Raw genomic sequence first — 13,298 nt, 5'->3', positions numbered from 1 at the left:
TGGTCTGGACCGGGGCAAGAGCTGGATGACGGGCGGCCGGGTCATCCTGCGCTCTTGAGGAGACGCCTCAACATCAGACTGCTCCTCCTCAGAGCTCTCGGTGCACAGGTCACTCATGGTAAAGGTCGGCCTAGAGGTGCAGTTTTCCTATCAGTTTCTCTCTGATTCCCAGCCTCCCCTCGCTGTTCTGTATTTTGAGAGTTGTTGCGATCGTTCCCGCCGCCCGTCAGCTCTTGACTTCCTACTTTCCAGGTGAAGCTAAGGCGTCACGCCCGGTCCTCGAAACCTGTGCCCCCTCATGATTCCTCCCAAACTCTCAAATCTAAGTTTCAAAATGCCAAAAAACCAAACAAAAAAAAGAACAAAAAGTTCAAAAGTCAACACGGCTACTCACTATCAGGCTTTTTCCCTTCATGTGAAGCTTATCAGCTCCGTCTTTCCGCGTCCCTTCCTATAATGACCACGCTGCCTGCCGTGCTGGGCGATACACTCAAACATCAGTGTTGATGTACTCTCCCTCCCTCCCTCCCTCCCTCCCTTCCTCCCCCCAGGCTTTGTTTACATTACCGCTCGGCCTTCCCTCTCTCCAACTAAATATGGACGTCTGATTTACAGGGAGGAGAAGCATGACGGATCACCTCGTTCGGCTCCTCTCCCCGGCCCTCTGCCTCCCTCGATTTCCTCCCTCACTCGTAATCTCAAGGATCATATAGTTCATCAACTTCAATCTGTGGTCTATAATGACTTCCGCCCGGAGTTCCTCCAGTGTATAAACATTAAGCAGTCGCATGGCTCGGCCTTTTGCAGCTCACCTTTCTTCTCTCTGCTCACTGTGACTCTGAACACTCAGGCTTTCTTTCCCCCTCGCGTCCCTGAGGTGCTATTTGTTGTCGAAGTGCCTAAATCCTCAGAGACGGCCTCTTTGCCTTTCACATGCTCTGAGCGCACACCAGGAAGAGTCACATGCGGGACCTCTGACTATAAAAAGCAGAGGTAGATAAAAGCTATAGCGAGCATGGGGCGCTGTCACGATGGCGCTCTCTATCTGTGACCAGAGGCAACATCATCCACCGCCCACTCGCTTTGTTTGTCGTCAGAGAGTGAGAAAAAGTTTCTCCTGTGATAAAGGACTCCCAGCTCAGCGCCGGTGTGTTTTTCGAGAGAAACTGAAATAACCCAGGGAGCCAGATCATCTGACACCAGACAGAACCTATGACAAACAGCTGGTGGAAAACTGCGGGAAAGACTTTGTTCTCCGGCTGAAACGTCGTGTGGATAAACTCTCAAAGCTGTCGTCTGAAGTCAGACGCAAACAGCGTCTCTGTTTTCGTTCGGATTAAACGCAGTCATGTCCAATGGAAATTTTACAGTTTAGACAACTGTTTTCAATCCGTAACCACCATGGCATTTAAAGAAAACGCTACTTTTTCTCAGGAATTGGAGGGAAAAAAAGCTAATTAATGACACTTATTGTCTGATATGAAGCAACTAAACTTGAACCGACTTGAACTGACGATGTTTTTGGCCAGAGATGTTTTCCTCCTCAGGTTCAATACATCTGAAGTTGATCTGGCCTGGGCCGGCCCTGAGGCACGTCAGTGTTTCAGTCATGTGGCAGACAGAAGATGTTTGAGCTGCACAGTTAACACTTCGACACAGAGAGAGGCTCCACCAGAGCGCCGGTGAGAAAATCGTCTAAATAGGTTGACTTTTTAGCACGTCGGCGGTCCGTATGTCACAAAATATTCCGCTTCGCGCAGAACAAGACATAAATTGGGCCCCATCTTCCACTTTGTCGAGTGCGTGATAAATTCTACCAACCGGAAAAAAAGTTCACAATGAAAGTCTGTATTAACAGTCATCTCATCTGTCTGAAAAGGGGCCTGACTCTTTTCTGGGGTTTATCAAGCTGAAGACGAAGCCGGCAGCAGAGGGCGCTGATGTAATCATGTGTCCATCAAGTCTTTTATTATTATTTCATGAAACCAGTGCACTTTTTCTTATATTAATCCAATCCTATTCAATCCAAGCTTCCACAACACCCCAAATGTTCATTAAAACACTGGACTGACAATGACGTCGGTTTTGGAAAACCCTGTTCATCCTATTATTTTTGGGAGGCCTTCTGCTCCCTCCTGGATCCATCTCCTGAGATTTTCCAGAAAGTCTAATCCCCAACCAAACAGAAATACAAACCAGGGCTCTTAGACAACATTTTGCTTACTCAGATTCCTCCATCTGGAGCTCCCAGTTCCCACAGGTGGGGGCAGACTAGACTCCAATGTTCCCCAATTCCAGCATAAAACCAGATTTTTTTTTTTTAAACCATGGCTGCTCTGTGATGTAAAACCAGAGTAAAAGTGGCTTCTGTAGAGTTTTAAAAAAATGTCCTTTCCTCCATCCATCTTCTATCACTTTGTTCCTGTCAGTGTTGGGAGATACATGGAGTTATTGCACTATATATAGCTTTTGCCTCCAGTAAAAAGCTACAGTGTTACTATTTCATGAAACTCCTGTTTACTGGAGAAACATATCTATATTGCTCTTGCATCCTCAGTTACTACTTGCTTATATGCAGGATACCTCCGTGTCAATAGTTCATCTCGAGTATCTTCTCTTAATTAAAACTTAAATTAATGTCTTGCAAGAAGAGCTTACGTCCAGATGATACACGCCTTTTGTTGAAATAATTGATATATCCGTGGATATAATTAACTGTAATTACTGTAATGCCATTACTTTTAGCAATACTTCACTCACAATTACTATTATGGAATAAATAATGCAGATTCTGGTTATGAAAACAAAAAACGAGTGGACAGTTAGCTTTAGCCTATGTTAGCTGCTCCCAGTTTGCTGGAGATCACATGTATTAATAAAGATCAGCTTCCCTTCCTAAAAGCTCTCTGCTGCAGAACACATGGTGGTCGTTAATCTCAGCTGTTCTGTTGCTTCTTATTCCCGTCATCACTCGTCTACAAATCAGTTTTTACAGAGAAAGATGTTCATCCTGGTATTGCATGGCTCCTTTATCTCCACTGCAATCGGACCTGCAGCAGCGCTTTATCAAACACTGGACGGTGTTAAATCAAACATTCAATATTTGTGTTATATCATTTCATTTCCTATGAACTGATCTAACTGATACAATCTAACTAATGTGTCGGCAATACTACTACATGAGCATAATTAAGACATGAGAAAAGCAAATAAAATTTACAGAAAAAGTACTTTTCCAGGTCACTTTTATTTTGTCAACAACTCGGCTACTTCTCAAATAAATCATTTGCAAACATATTGGAGCAGTAAGTGACTGACAATTGTAATTAACGACTCACTATTAGTAACACTACAAATGGTATAATTGTTGTTGAGGCAGAGTTACTTTGTCATCCATCCATTTTCAACTTTGTGGTGCTGTGATTTACCCGCTGGCATGTAAACATTTATGGAATAAATAAAAGCGGGTCATAAACCCACTTCTACTAGTGCTGCTCAGACACACAAACGATCGGCCTGCATGTCTTCACTTCCAGGTTGAATGATATTGACGACTCCGATAATCACAACAGTGTGAGAACAAAGCAGATATGAAACCATAATGATAATAATTCATATGCGCATGGACGCCTTTCTGGTTTCCCAACCTAATAATATCAGTCCACATGCGATGTTGGTGTTGCTGCTGCAGTCATGAGATTGTTCCCGTTGTGTCCTTGAGCAATGATTTGCAACACTTACCGCTTGGTAGGAAAACAGTGTTGTATGTATTTTGTTTGTGGCCGAGAGAAAACTACTTGCACGGTGTTTCTCTCCGAAACTGCCATGGAAGCAGGATATTATTCAAAACAAATCTTCGGTTATATCTATTTCCAACATGGACAAATCGCATTGCAACGAGTGTGTGATAGCTCTGTGTATCACCTCACATCAGTTTGCAGTGATTTCACATCCCTTCACAGTAATAATTGTTCTAATGTTGGTCATTCTTGGTCTCATTTGAGACTTTTTGTGACATCTATGTGAGGCTATTCTTAATCATTCATGTCACTCATACTGTCCTGTCCGCATTTAATTTTTTGTCTGTGTGTCTGAATTTGGTTCCAGATATGAGCCATATCCCTCTGGTGTTGCCTTGTGTTTTCTTCTGGCTTTTTTTGGTGGCTTTCTTTTCTCTCTTTCTATCTTCTGGTCACTTGGTATCTCTATTCATCCCATTTCGGTGTTTTTTTTTTGTGGGATTCCTATCAAATGTGTGGATTAAAGAGTGACGAGGCTGAGATGAGTATTGTTGAGGAAGCAGGAGACATATCGCGCAGAACGAAGATGATCCACAGGAAATAAACTAACACAAGATGAACTCTGGACCCTTTGCCCCCCCCCCCAGTGTTCTGCTCACACTCAGCATGTATTTCACATGGCAAGTGCCACCATCGACGTGAAGCGATATGAACGCTCCCTTCAGTCTCATTACTACTATACGGGAGCCGTGATAAACAACGAGGCTTTTACATAAGCCGCAGAACATAGTTCACCGGCAGGTTGCCGTTTGATTTGTGTGACAGCCGAAGACTTTTTGTCCGGACGCCGCACAGGGGAAATGATGACGAAGGACCGGAGTGTTCAAATAGAGCAGAACGCCTGGTTGGTGGCCACCCAACAAGCATGTCTTTATCATGAAGTACAGCCCGAAACCCACCAGCTCCCAAATGCATTACAACTGCTGACGTATTCAAACCAACGCAGCTGCATCATTCTCTCAACCACATGTGACAGAAGAGAGGACATATTTTACACACACACACACACACACACACACACACACACACACACACACACACACACACACACACACACACACACACACACACACACACACACACACACACACACACACACACACCGCAGCAGGAGCTTGACAGTCATGATGGAAGCGATCATAACAGTTCTGTTTATGTGAATATTTGTAGCGATAATTACAAAGCACAGTGCGATAGAGAAGGGGGGGGGGGGGGGCTGAAGAGGGATGCTGTTAATCATATGCTCAAGAAGAAAATAAACTTTTACCTAAATTAAGCAGGGAGGCAACTAAAAGGAGCTGCAAAGTTCTCCGGTGTGTTGACTTACATGAGCACAACGTGCTGCAGTCACAGGGTTTAGTTACTGATTGTGCCGATACACGTTTAATCACTAAGCCTGAAAGGCTGCCCCACAGTCTGGCAACTACAGAAGAATTAACATTTTCAGAGGGAACACAAGTTTGATAAATAAAAAATAAGTCTTTTTTTTTTTAACTGAACCAATTATAGCACAATTAATATTTCAAAATGAGATTGCCTTATGATTCAGAGATGAAACGGCCTCAGTCTTGACGAAAGCTCTTATGTTATGCAGGTAAAACAACTTGATCGACTCCACTGAGGAGGTCAGTTGTTTGCATTGTAGATAGTTTGCTTTGAATGAGTTTAATTTGGAGGATTACGGTGATAAGGATTCATACAACACTTACAAGCCTCTGGAGAAGCAGCTGGTCAGAGTCCCCAGGCTCCTGGAGGGCCTGATGCCCAGGGGGACGGATGGGGGGCCGTCTTTCGGGCCGTCCTGGGCAGATGGTCTGCAGCACAGCCGGGGCAGCTGGGGGGGGCCCGAGCAGAGCCTCTTCACAGCACATTTCACATCAGGGAAGTGGGGGAGCTCAGTGCCGGGGTCCTGCTCCGAAGTCCACTGCCTCTTGGTCTGAAATGCATTCAAATAAAAAATGGTGATTATTTAAATCAGGGGTGTCAAATTGATTTCAGTTGAGGGGCCACATCCACCCTAATCTGACCTCTGGAGGGCCGAACAAGTCAAACATAACATGTTAAACTGCAGATATGGACAAATGCAAAGTCTTTATTTCTTTTGATCCTTTTGTAACTGCAAGAATTTGCCAGTCTATTCTGAAATATACATATTAAAGTTAATCAGATACTATTATATTTGCAAAAAAACACAAAAAAACCCCACAAAAAAAAACCCTCAGTCACCTGTATCTGGATATCGTATTCGGGATTAAAACAATTTGTCATCATCTGGAAATTGTTTTGAGTTTACGTGTCTAAAGTATCAATTCACGTAAGTTGTACTCATTGTTTTATTGTGAAAGGTGTGGTGTTATGTGACCTCCACAGATGCATTAATGTCGGGAGTCAAATTCTGACCAAGGGCGGTTTTGAATGTCATTTTTGACAATCTAATGTTTGTAGATCAGCCTCTGTCAGTTTTCATATTTATACTTAAAAAAAAAAAAATCACATGGCAGGCCGGTTCTGGCCCCCGGGCCGCATGTTGGACACCCCTGATTTAAATCAAAAAACACGTGGAATTGAACATAGAATAAATGCAATTATGGACTATTATTAAAAACACAAAAAAAACCCAGTATAGATACAGGATTCCAGAACAAAAAGTTGGATTCATTCACTGGTCCGCTATAACTCTGGACGTTTATTCCATAAATAAATAGGTGGAGAACAGAGAAACTTCTTGAGCACGTTTGGTGTTGATCTCCTGAACTCTCAGTAAAGCTGTTCCAGATGATCTGAGGGATCTGGGTGCTTCATAAGATTTTTTAAATTATTTTTGGAGAATGAGTTTAAGTGCAACCTAAACACTGAAGTACAAGACGGCTGTCGGCAAACTTTCTCACATTAAAATCACTGGAGGTTTGGCCTCATTCGGCACAACCTGATTCTTTGGGAAGTGGAAACTGCTCAGTCCACCGCGGCGCCGTTTATTCCGAGACGTCACCCTGCTTTGTCTTCGTACGCTACGTGTTTACTTGTACCGTCGCTTCGCTTCATCTTTCTCACTGAAACGAGGACGATGCACTGGCGCTCTTCAACTCCTGGTCTGTTTAGTGTACGAGTCATGACATGATTTCATCCTTGATGCAACAGCAGAATCATATTTTATTCAATGTTTAATAACTGACTGAAGAATGTATCAGTGTGTGTGTGTGTGTGTGTGTGTGTGTGTGTACTTGTGTATCATGTGAATATCCGTATACATGTCTAGCAGTTTGTGTGTATGAAAGTGAAAGTATACCGAGTGTGGGTGTGTATGAGGATGTATGCATCGGTGCATCTATACAATTTGGAACGGTGTGCATTTATGAAATCCATTTTAATATATTTAAAATATAGTTCATTCAAACTAGATTGTGAATAAATGGAACAATAAATACCTTTGTTGTGAAAGATCTGAGAAGCTCTCTGAATTATTAATAGAGAAGTGAGAAAGGGGCATGAATATGTACCTCATTTCTATTTGGGACAGCTTGTTTTGCATGTATTTACAATTCTTTCTTCACCATTTTAATCATATTAGAGATATTTTGATCCACCCCCCCCCATTGCAGATCTTAAACTGCCTAATTTAAGTTTTCTGAAGGGTCGACACAATCCAATGTTCTCACAAATCTAAGTAATGCTGCTTTTGAACATGAGGTGGACACAGTGACTTGGTTTCTTCTCATTTTTTGTGCCTCTTATCAGGCGTATAAATTTCACGCTATGACTAAATCAGGTTTTTCACGCACTACATTGACGCATGAGCTCAAACTTATTTGAATACCACTGTAAAGTTGTCGTTACGTCAGTCATTTCTATTCGTAACATATAAACTTAAACGTTTCAAACACTGTGAAATTGCGGTAACCTTTCCTGCAACTGATTTCATGATGGCATCACAACAACAGTTATTCTTCCATACTATTAGACCTATAGTTATTGGCATGCGTATTTGGACAACACTATTGGTTCTACAATGTAAAGTTTTACTTTATTAAATCCAAAAAAATGATTAATGGTCAAAAATGCATTTTACTGAAAATGTCTTGGAAGTGTTTTATTTTTTTCTGACTCCATGGTTTGTAAAGGTAAACCGCAAAACAGGGCTGTTGTGAAAATGTGACGAGCCCTCTCGGAAGCCCACTCGGGGATTATTTTTGGAACGTTTATCAGATCACGGGTCCTGAGACCCACACACGATCACCTTGGACACAATAGGCGATTCTCAGAGGGAGACGGTATTTGAGATTTAGCTCTTGGGGCGTCTCGTTCTCAGCGTCAGCGTCGGAGACAAACATCTGAGAGGCCTTGTTTTCTGCGTATCCCGTGACCCTATCTCCCCATCTGCTTTGGGAGTTTCACCTTTTTTAGAAAGGATTGTCGACACGCTCCAGTTTTGTTTTGTTGACTAAAAGACACACGTCTGTGTTGACTTCCTACATTGAGAATTACATTCAACATACAACTCCTCGTCGATACAATTAATCCAACTGTTCCGACACACAAAGGCCCCATTAATATACTCAGTAATCTCAACACAACCTCCCCATCAACATTTTAACTTGCCATCTTCTACCAACAAATAGTATTGGCATTCTAATTAGTCTCATAGTTTAATTAACCACCCTTACCTCTGCAATGTTGAAAAACTTTGATGAATTGTTTCTTCTCATATTTACAGCTGCAGTGGAACAAAACCATTTGGAGGAAAACGCCAAAAAGAGGACGACGCGGGAACCACATTTAAGAGTAGATATGGTGACACCAACACTTCACTGGGATGTCACCCGGGAGGTTTGAGCCGTCGCCACGCCTCTCCACAGCCCACAGCCGTCATTGTTATGATAAACACTCAAGACTTCCACTGCACTGTTTTGGGTTTGCATTTGCAACTGGCATTTCGCAAACTGCAACACAAAAGCAGTGGTTGTCTTATATTTTTTTTCCCCGACAAAAAGCAAAAAAAAATAAAAAAAATTGGTACACAAAGCATAAATAATGATGGGAGGAGGAGGGCTGGCTGTCTATCTGACTGGAGGATCTGCAAGCCTCACGAATCCAGACAGTCTGGTTAGGCCGGCCAGAATCTGGCTTTTATTAACCTCCTGTCCACAATGCACCACTTTGGGTTTTTTTTTTTTTTTTACACCGTATTAACACACTTTGTTCGTTTGTACTCTAAACACGCCGTATTTTCTTAATGAGATGTTATGAACTCCAACAACCCTGCCCTCTCTGATGTGTACCCACATGAACTCCAGTTTAAAAACCTAAATGCCAAACATGTGCGTTAGTTAGTCATGAAATTTCAGTCCCTTCAGTTATGATCCCGAGTTTCATAGAAAGAATTTTGCAGGTAAAGTGTTGTCTTTTTAAATAGATGCCAAACAAAACCGGTATAGAATTGTAAGCCATGAGGGAGTCTGGTACATAAGCCACGACAACCATGTGAAGAGAGTCATGAGATCATCAACACTTCATGTATATATAACGCACCGTCTCTTTTTCCTAAAATGTCACAGGGCTGGAGATGCTTTATGACATAGCGCCTTCAACAGGACAATAAATGATTGGAGTTTTCATCTTTTCAAGCAAAATCTCCAAAGTGCTACAAATAAAAAGGTTTAATTTTATGGATTCAGGTTGTAAGATTACAATGAGGACACGTTTAAGAAAGTCAAACATTTATGCCGCATGAGGTTTTAAAAAAAGTGGGGCGATCAAAGTGGAAATACAGCAGAAATCCCATGTACAGATTTGTTGACATTCCTGGGTGTCGGCAGTTTAGTAGCCACACCTGGAACAGAGAAAGACGGACGCGTTGCTCCTTCACGCTCTGGAGCAGAAACTTCTCAAGTGTCTCTGGCGCCCTCCGCAGGCTTCAGGTTTAGGGCCCTGAAGGGAGAGAACGCATGAAACGGGGTCGTTAATCATCATCTAAGAGAATAAGTCCTTAAGAGAAAATGAGAATTTCAGTTGTGTTAAAAATAAACACGAGTAGCAAACAGCACCATGAAAATCTGCTTGCTGCAGCCCCGTTTATGTTCCTGAAGAAGAAGAAGAAGAAGAAGAGGAGTACCTTATACATGCTGCAGATCAGGGTGAAAAGAGACGCCTCAGCTTTCTCCTGGAGCTCCTCTGTGTGCTCCTGTGGATCAGGAAAGCTTAGTTTAACCAAAAGCTGAACAAAAAAACCCCAAAAAAAGTCTTTCAAATGAGTCATAGCTACAACTGGCTTTTAAAACCAAATGTTATGACGGGAGTAACTTGCAGGCCATGCGAGTTACATAAACTATAAATAAACAGTCTTTATAGTTCGTAGGTTAATTAAAAATAACTCAGGATCCAACAAGCTACATGAAGAGAGGTCAATTCTCAATTCAATCTCCCCTATCTTTTGAGGAGCTGGTTATTGCTTTTTGTCCCCGCCCCTTTTAATTTGAAATTCATGGTTCGTTTTAGACCTTCATCAATGCCGATATGACGTTTGGTTCCAGAGTTCACAAAATGTTTGTTTTGAGCAGGAAAAGTTTGTCGAGCACTGCTGGACTGCATCATGACTCTACAGTACAAACCAACGGGTCACCGTTTTTTGAGACGGGTCGCTACGACGAAATGACGCGAGCAAAAGTAAATAGTCCAATCATTGCACCCCGAGGTTATTCATGTTCAACTTTGCAGGAACCGCAGCGGCAGTTTGAAACGCGTCCCGAGGTTTGTGAGGCGGACCCCTCACCCCGTCGATCGTGATCCAGGGTACATATTCATGCGGCGGCTGCAGGGCCTTGGTCTTCAAAGCGTTCTGATGCATGAGCCCGTTTCCCACTTCGCCGTCCACACAGCTCATGACGCTGCCCCAGTCCAGCACCGGGCTGTACACATCCATGCACTGCGAGACGACAACACGGGGACACAAGAGTCGTGTTGTGTGCGACTTGGGAACCAAAAACCACATGGTTGAGGGGGGGGGGCGCACGGTGGCGCCGTCAGACTCACACTTTTGGCTGCCTTGATGACATCAGAGGCAGACTCCATGCAGTTTATGACCTGGAAAGCCGCCGTCGTCATGTTCAGTAAGCAGGTCTGAGAAAAAAAAAAAAAGAAAGAAAAAGAAGAGTTCCGCCAAATCACAGTTATAAATAGTTGGGGGGGGGGGGGGGAATTAAAAAAAATGTACAATGATTACCTCAATCATGTTGCCCAGACACTCTTGTTGTCCGTGCTGGCACTCAAAAATATACCTCTGTCCATCGAACGATTCCTGTGATGTAAATAAAGTATTTTAAGAAGCCTAAACATTTGACAACATGATGGAAAGACAAAGAGAAAGAAAAGATGTTCTGTTTATTTAATCAGTGGCACTGTGCTCATTTTTAGAAGGTGTGAAAAAAGGTAAATCATTTTAATCGATGCCCTAACCCAAGGTATTTCATGGGTTAATTTTATTAATTACCAGGAGCACAGAGGCAACATGGACACATGATGAGATCAAAGAAGTTTAAAAAAAAAAAAACACCTTCTTGGACTCAGTTTGCCAAATGCGAGGGGCGATTAAGGAGCTTAAAGTGAAAAAAATAGATTGACAACCAACTGTTTAAAACAGTTCCCCACATATTGGGCCGTGTTTACATGTACCCAGGATTTTAACAAAAACTAATATTTCGCCCTGTACGGGGGCAGTGAAAATGAAAAGCATAAAGCCATGATAGCCAATCAGAATCCTGGAATAAAAAAAACAAACGCCACAATGTCACAAATATTGCCCCCCCCCCCCCCCCCTCCCCTTTTAGATGCAAACAGAGAGAGTTTTTCTAAATCTCCACTGTAGCCAGAGCTTTCAGGAATAATCATTTGTGATGATTCATCGCTGCATTTATGTGCAAATATCAGTTTTTTTTTTAAATACCTGGGTATGTGTAAACATGGTCTTAGTTCAGTCACATAAATAATACCCAAAATTATGAAGAGTACCTTTGCATTACCGTACGGCACCAGGGTGACAGACATGATGTCGTTCAGCATTACCCAGGTGGGGAAAAGCATCCCAGTGAGAAAAATCCTGCAGTCAGGACACAGACTCTCAATGTAGACCTCCACCTGGACCGGTGGGGCCATCAGGTGGGCCCGGGTGAAGTTGGACATGAGGCACCGCTTCAAAACCTACACAGGATTAGGAGAGGGCAAAAATAAAAACCAAACAGTCAAATGAATTACATTTATATTGTACATTAAATCTAGGGATAAATTACCATATGATTTTCCCAATTATTAAGTTTATTGAGGAGAAACCAGAAGAATAATTGTATTAAAACAGTGCTGGTAACAAGACAATGGTCCTATGATGGACAAATGGAGCCTCATTTGGCAGAGACTAAATAATATATCCCTTTCAAATAATGTGATTATAGTAAATTTCAACCCGACATTTATTTTTTCCCAGGCAATTAAAAGCTCAATACATTTTCTTTACTTATTAAATTCAGTCCAGAATAATCAGATTATAGTTACTTCATCGTATTCAATTATTTTCAACCTGGTTGAAAGTATTAGTATCATCATGCAGCTGCAGCTCTCGAGCGCCCCTAGAGGACACCACCTGCACCACACAGTGGAAAAACAACACGGGTCCGAAAGAGAAAGGGTCGGGAGTGTTTGTTTGTTTGTTTACGTAAACTATCCTGGGTGAACACATCAAAACAGCAGACGGAGGTTCGCTCCTCCGTAGCTCCTGGTGAAAGCGAGCTAAATCGGAGTTTGTGCCTCAGCATTGCCAGTCCTTACCCCACACTGGGCAGCTGATTCCAGAGAGGAGCACCACTTGTAGGGAGGAGAGGAGCACGAGGAGGAGGAGGAGCAGGAGCCGGGCTGTGAGCTCAGCCACACGGTCAGGAGGAGCAGCAGCAGGTTGGCCTTCATCTTGTCAAAGCGTCTCCTGCACAAAGTTACAACAAACACATCCGCCGCGAACTGACAACCCCACTGCGCCGCTTTAAATACTGCACGGCACTTCCTCGTGGAGGCTGTCTGGCTTCTGATTGGCTGTCACGGGTGTAATCTGATGCGCGCGTCACCTGTTTCCAGTGGATTAAGTGCCACTTTAATATACACCACGATGTTATTAAACCCGTTTACATTGCAAACGTTTAAGTACAGTTCTTCACAATTTTAAGATAAATATGCATGAATGTGCATTTTCTGCCCATGTTTGCGTCCAAAAACATGCATGTGAGGTCATTTGTTGATGCTACATTGCCCCTAACCATTAGAACCATAAAACCATTAGTTTAAAGTAAATATTATGTGTAAATATTATTAAATATAGATAGATGTGATGACAGTTTAGATGCAAAGGGGATGTGTTATTTAATACGACAAGGGATTTAGGACACACATTTAGTCTTTTAAACCCTTTTCTATATTCTTGTTGGAAAAAGCACAACTTGTCATGCCAAGATTTATTTTCACACA

At 42.5% G+C, this 13,298-nt stretch overlaps 1 protein-coding gene across 2 annotated transcripts; it reads right to left on the bottom strand.

Moving 5' to 3' along the window:
• Positions 1–5,604: 5,604 nt before the first annotated feature.
• ifi30a (IFI30 lysosomal thiol reductase a) lies at positions 5,605–12,818 on the bottom strand. 2 transcript variants are annotated; one of them, XM_080503569.1, is made up of 8 exons: positions 12,612–12,818; positions 11,802–11,990; positions 11,017–11,091; positions 10,827–10,913; positions 10,567–10,719; positions 9,910–9,978; positions 9,628–9,725; positions 5,605–5,736 (listed from the first exon to the last, which is right to left on the bottom strand). In XM_080503569.1, exons 1-7 carry the CDS (start codon positions 12,744–12,746, stop codon positions 9,660–9,662), a joined length of 774 nt encoding a protein of 257 aa, XP_080359695.1. In that variant the 5' UTR covers positions 12,747–12,818; the 3' UTR covers positions 5,605–5,736; positions 9,628–9,659. The 2 variants fall into 2 exon arrangements, with proteins under 2 accessions (XP_080359695.1, XP_080359694.1); XM_080503568.1 differs by lacking the exon at positions 5,605–5,736 and having other exon boundaries at positions 9,459–9,725.
• Positions 12,819–13,298: the final 480 nt, after the last annotated feature.

Source organism: Blennius ocellaris (assembly GCF_963422515.1).
Source record: "Blennius ocellaris genome assembly, chromosome: 10".
Classification (NCBI taxonomy): domain Eukaryota; kingdom Metazoa; phylum Chordata; class Actinopteri; order Blenniiformes; family Blenniidae; genus Blennius; species Blennius ocellaris.
This window is presented reverse-complemented; position numbering and strand designations above follow the sequence as displayed.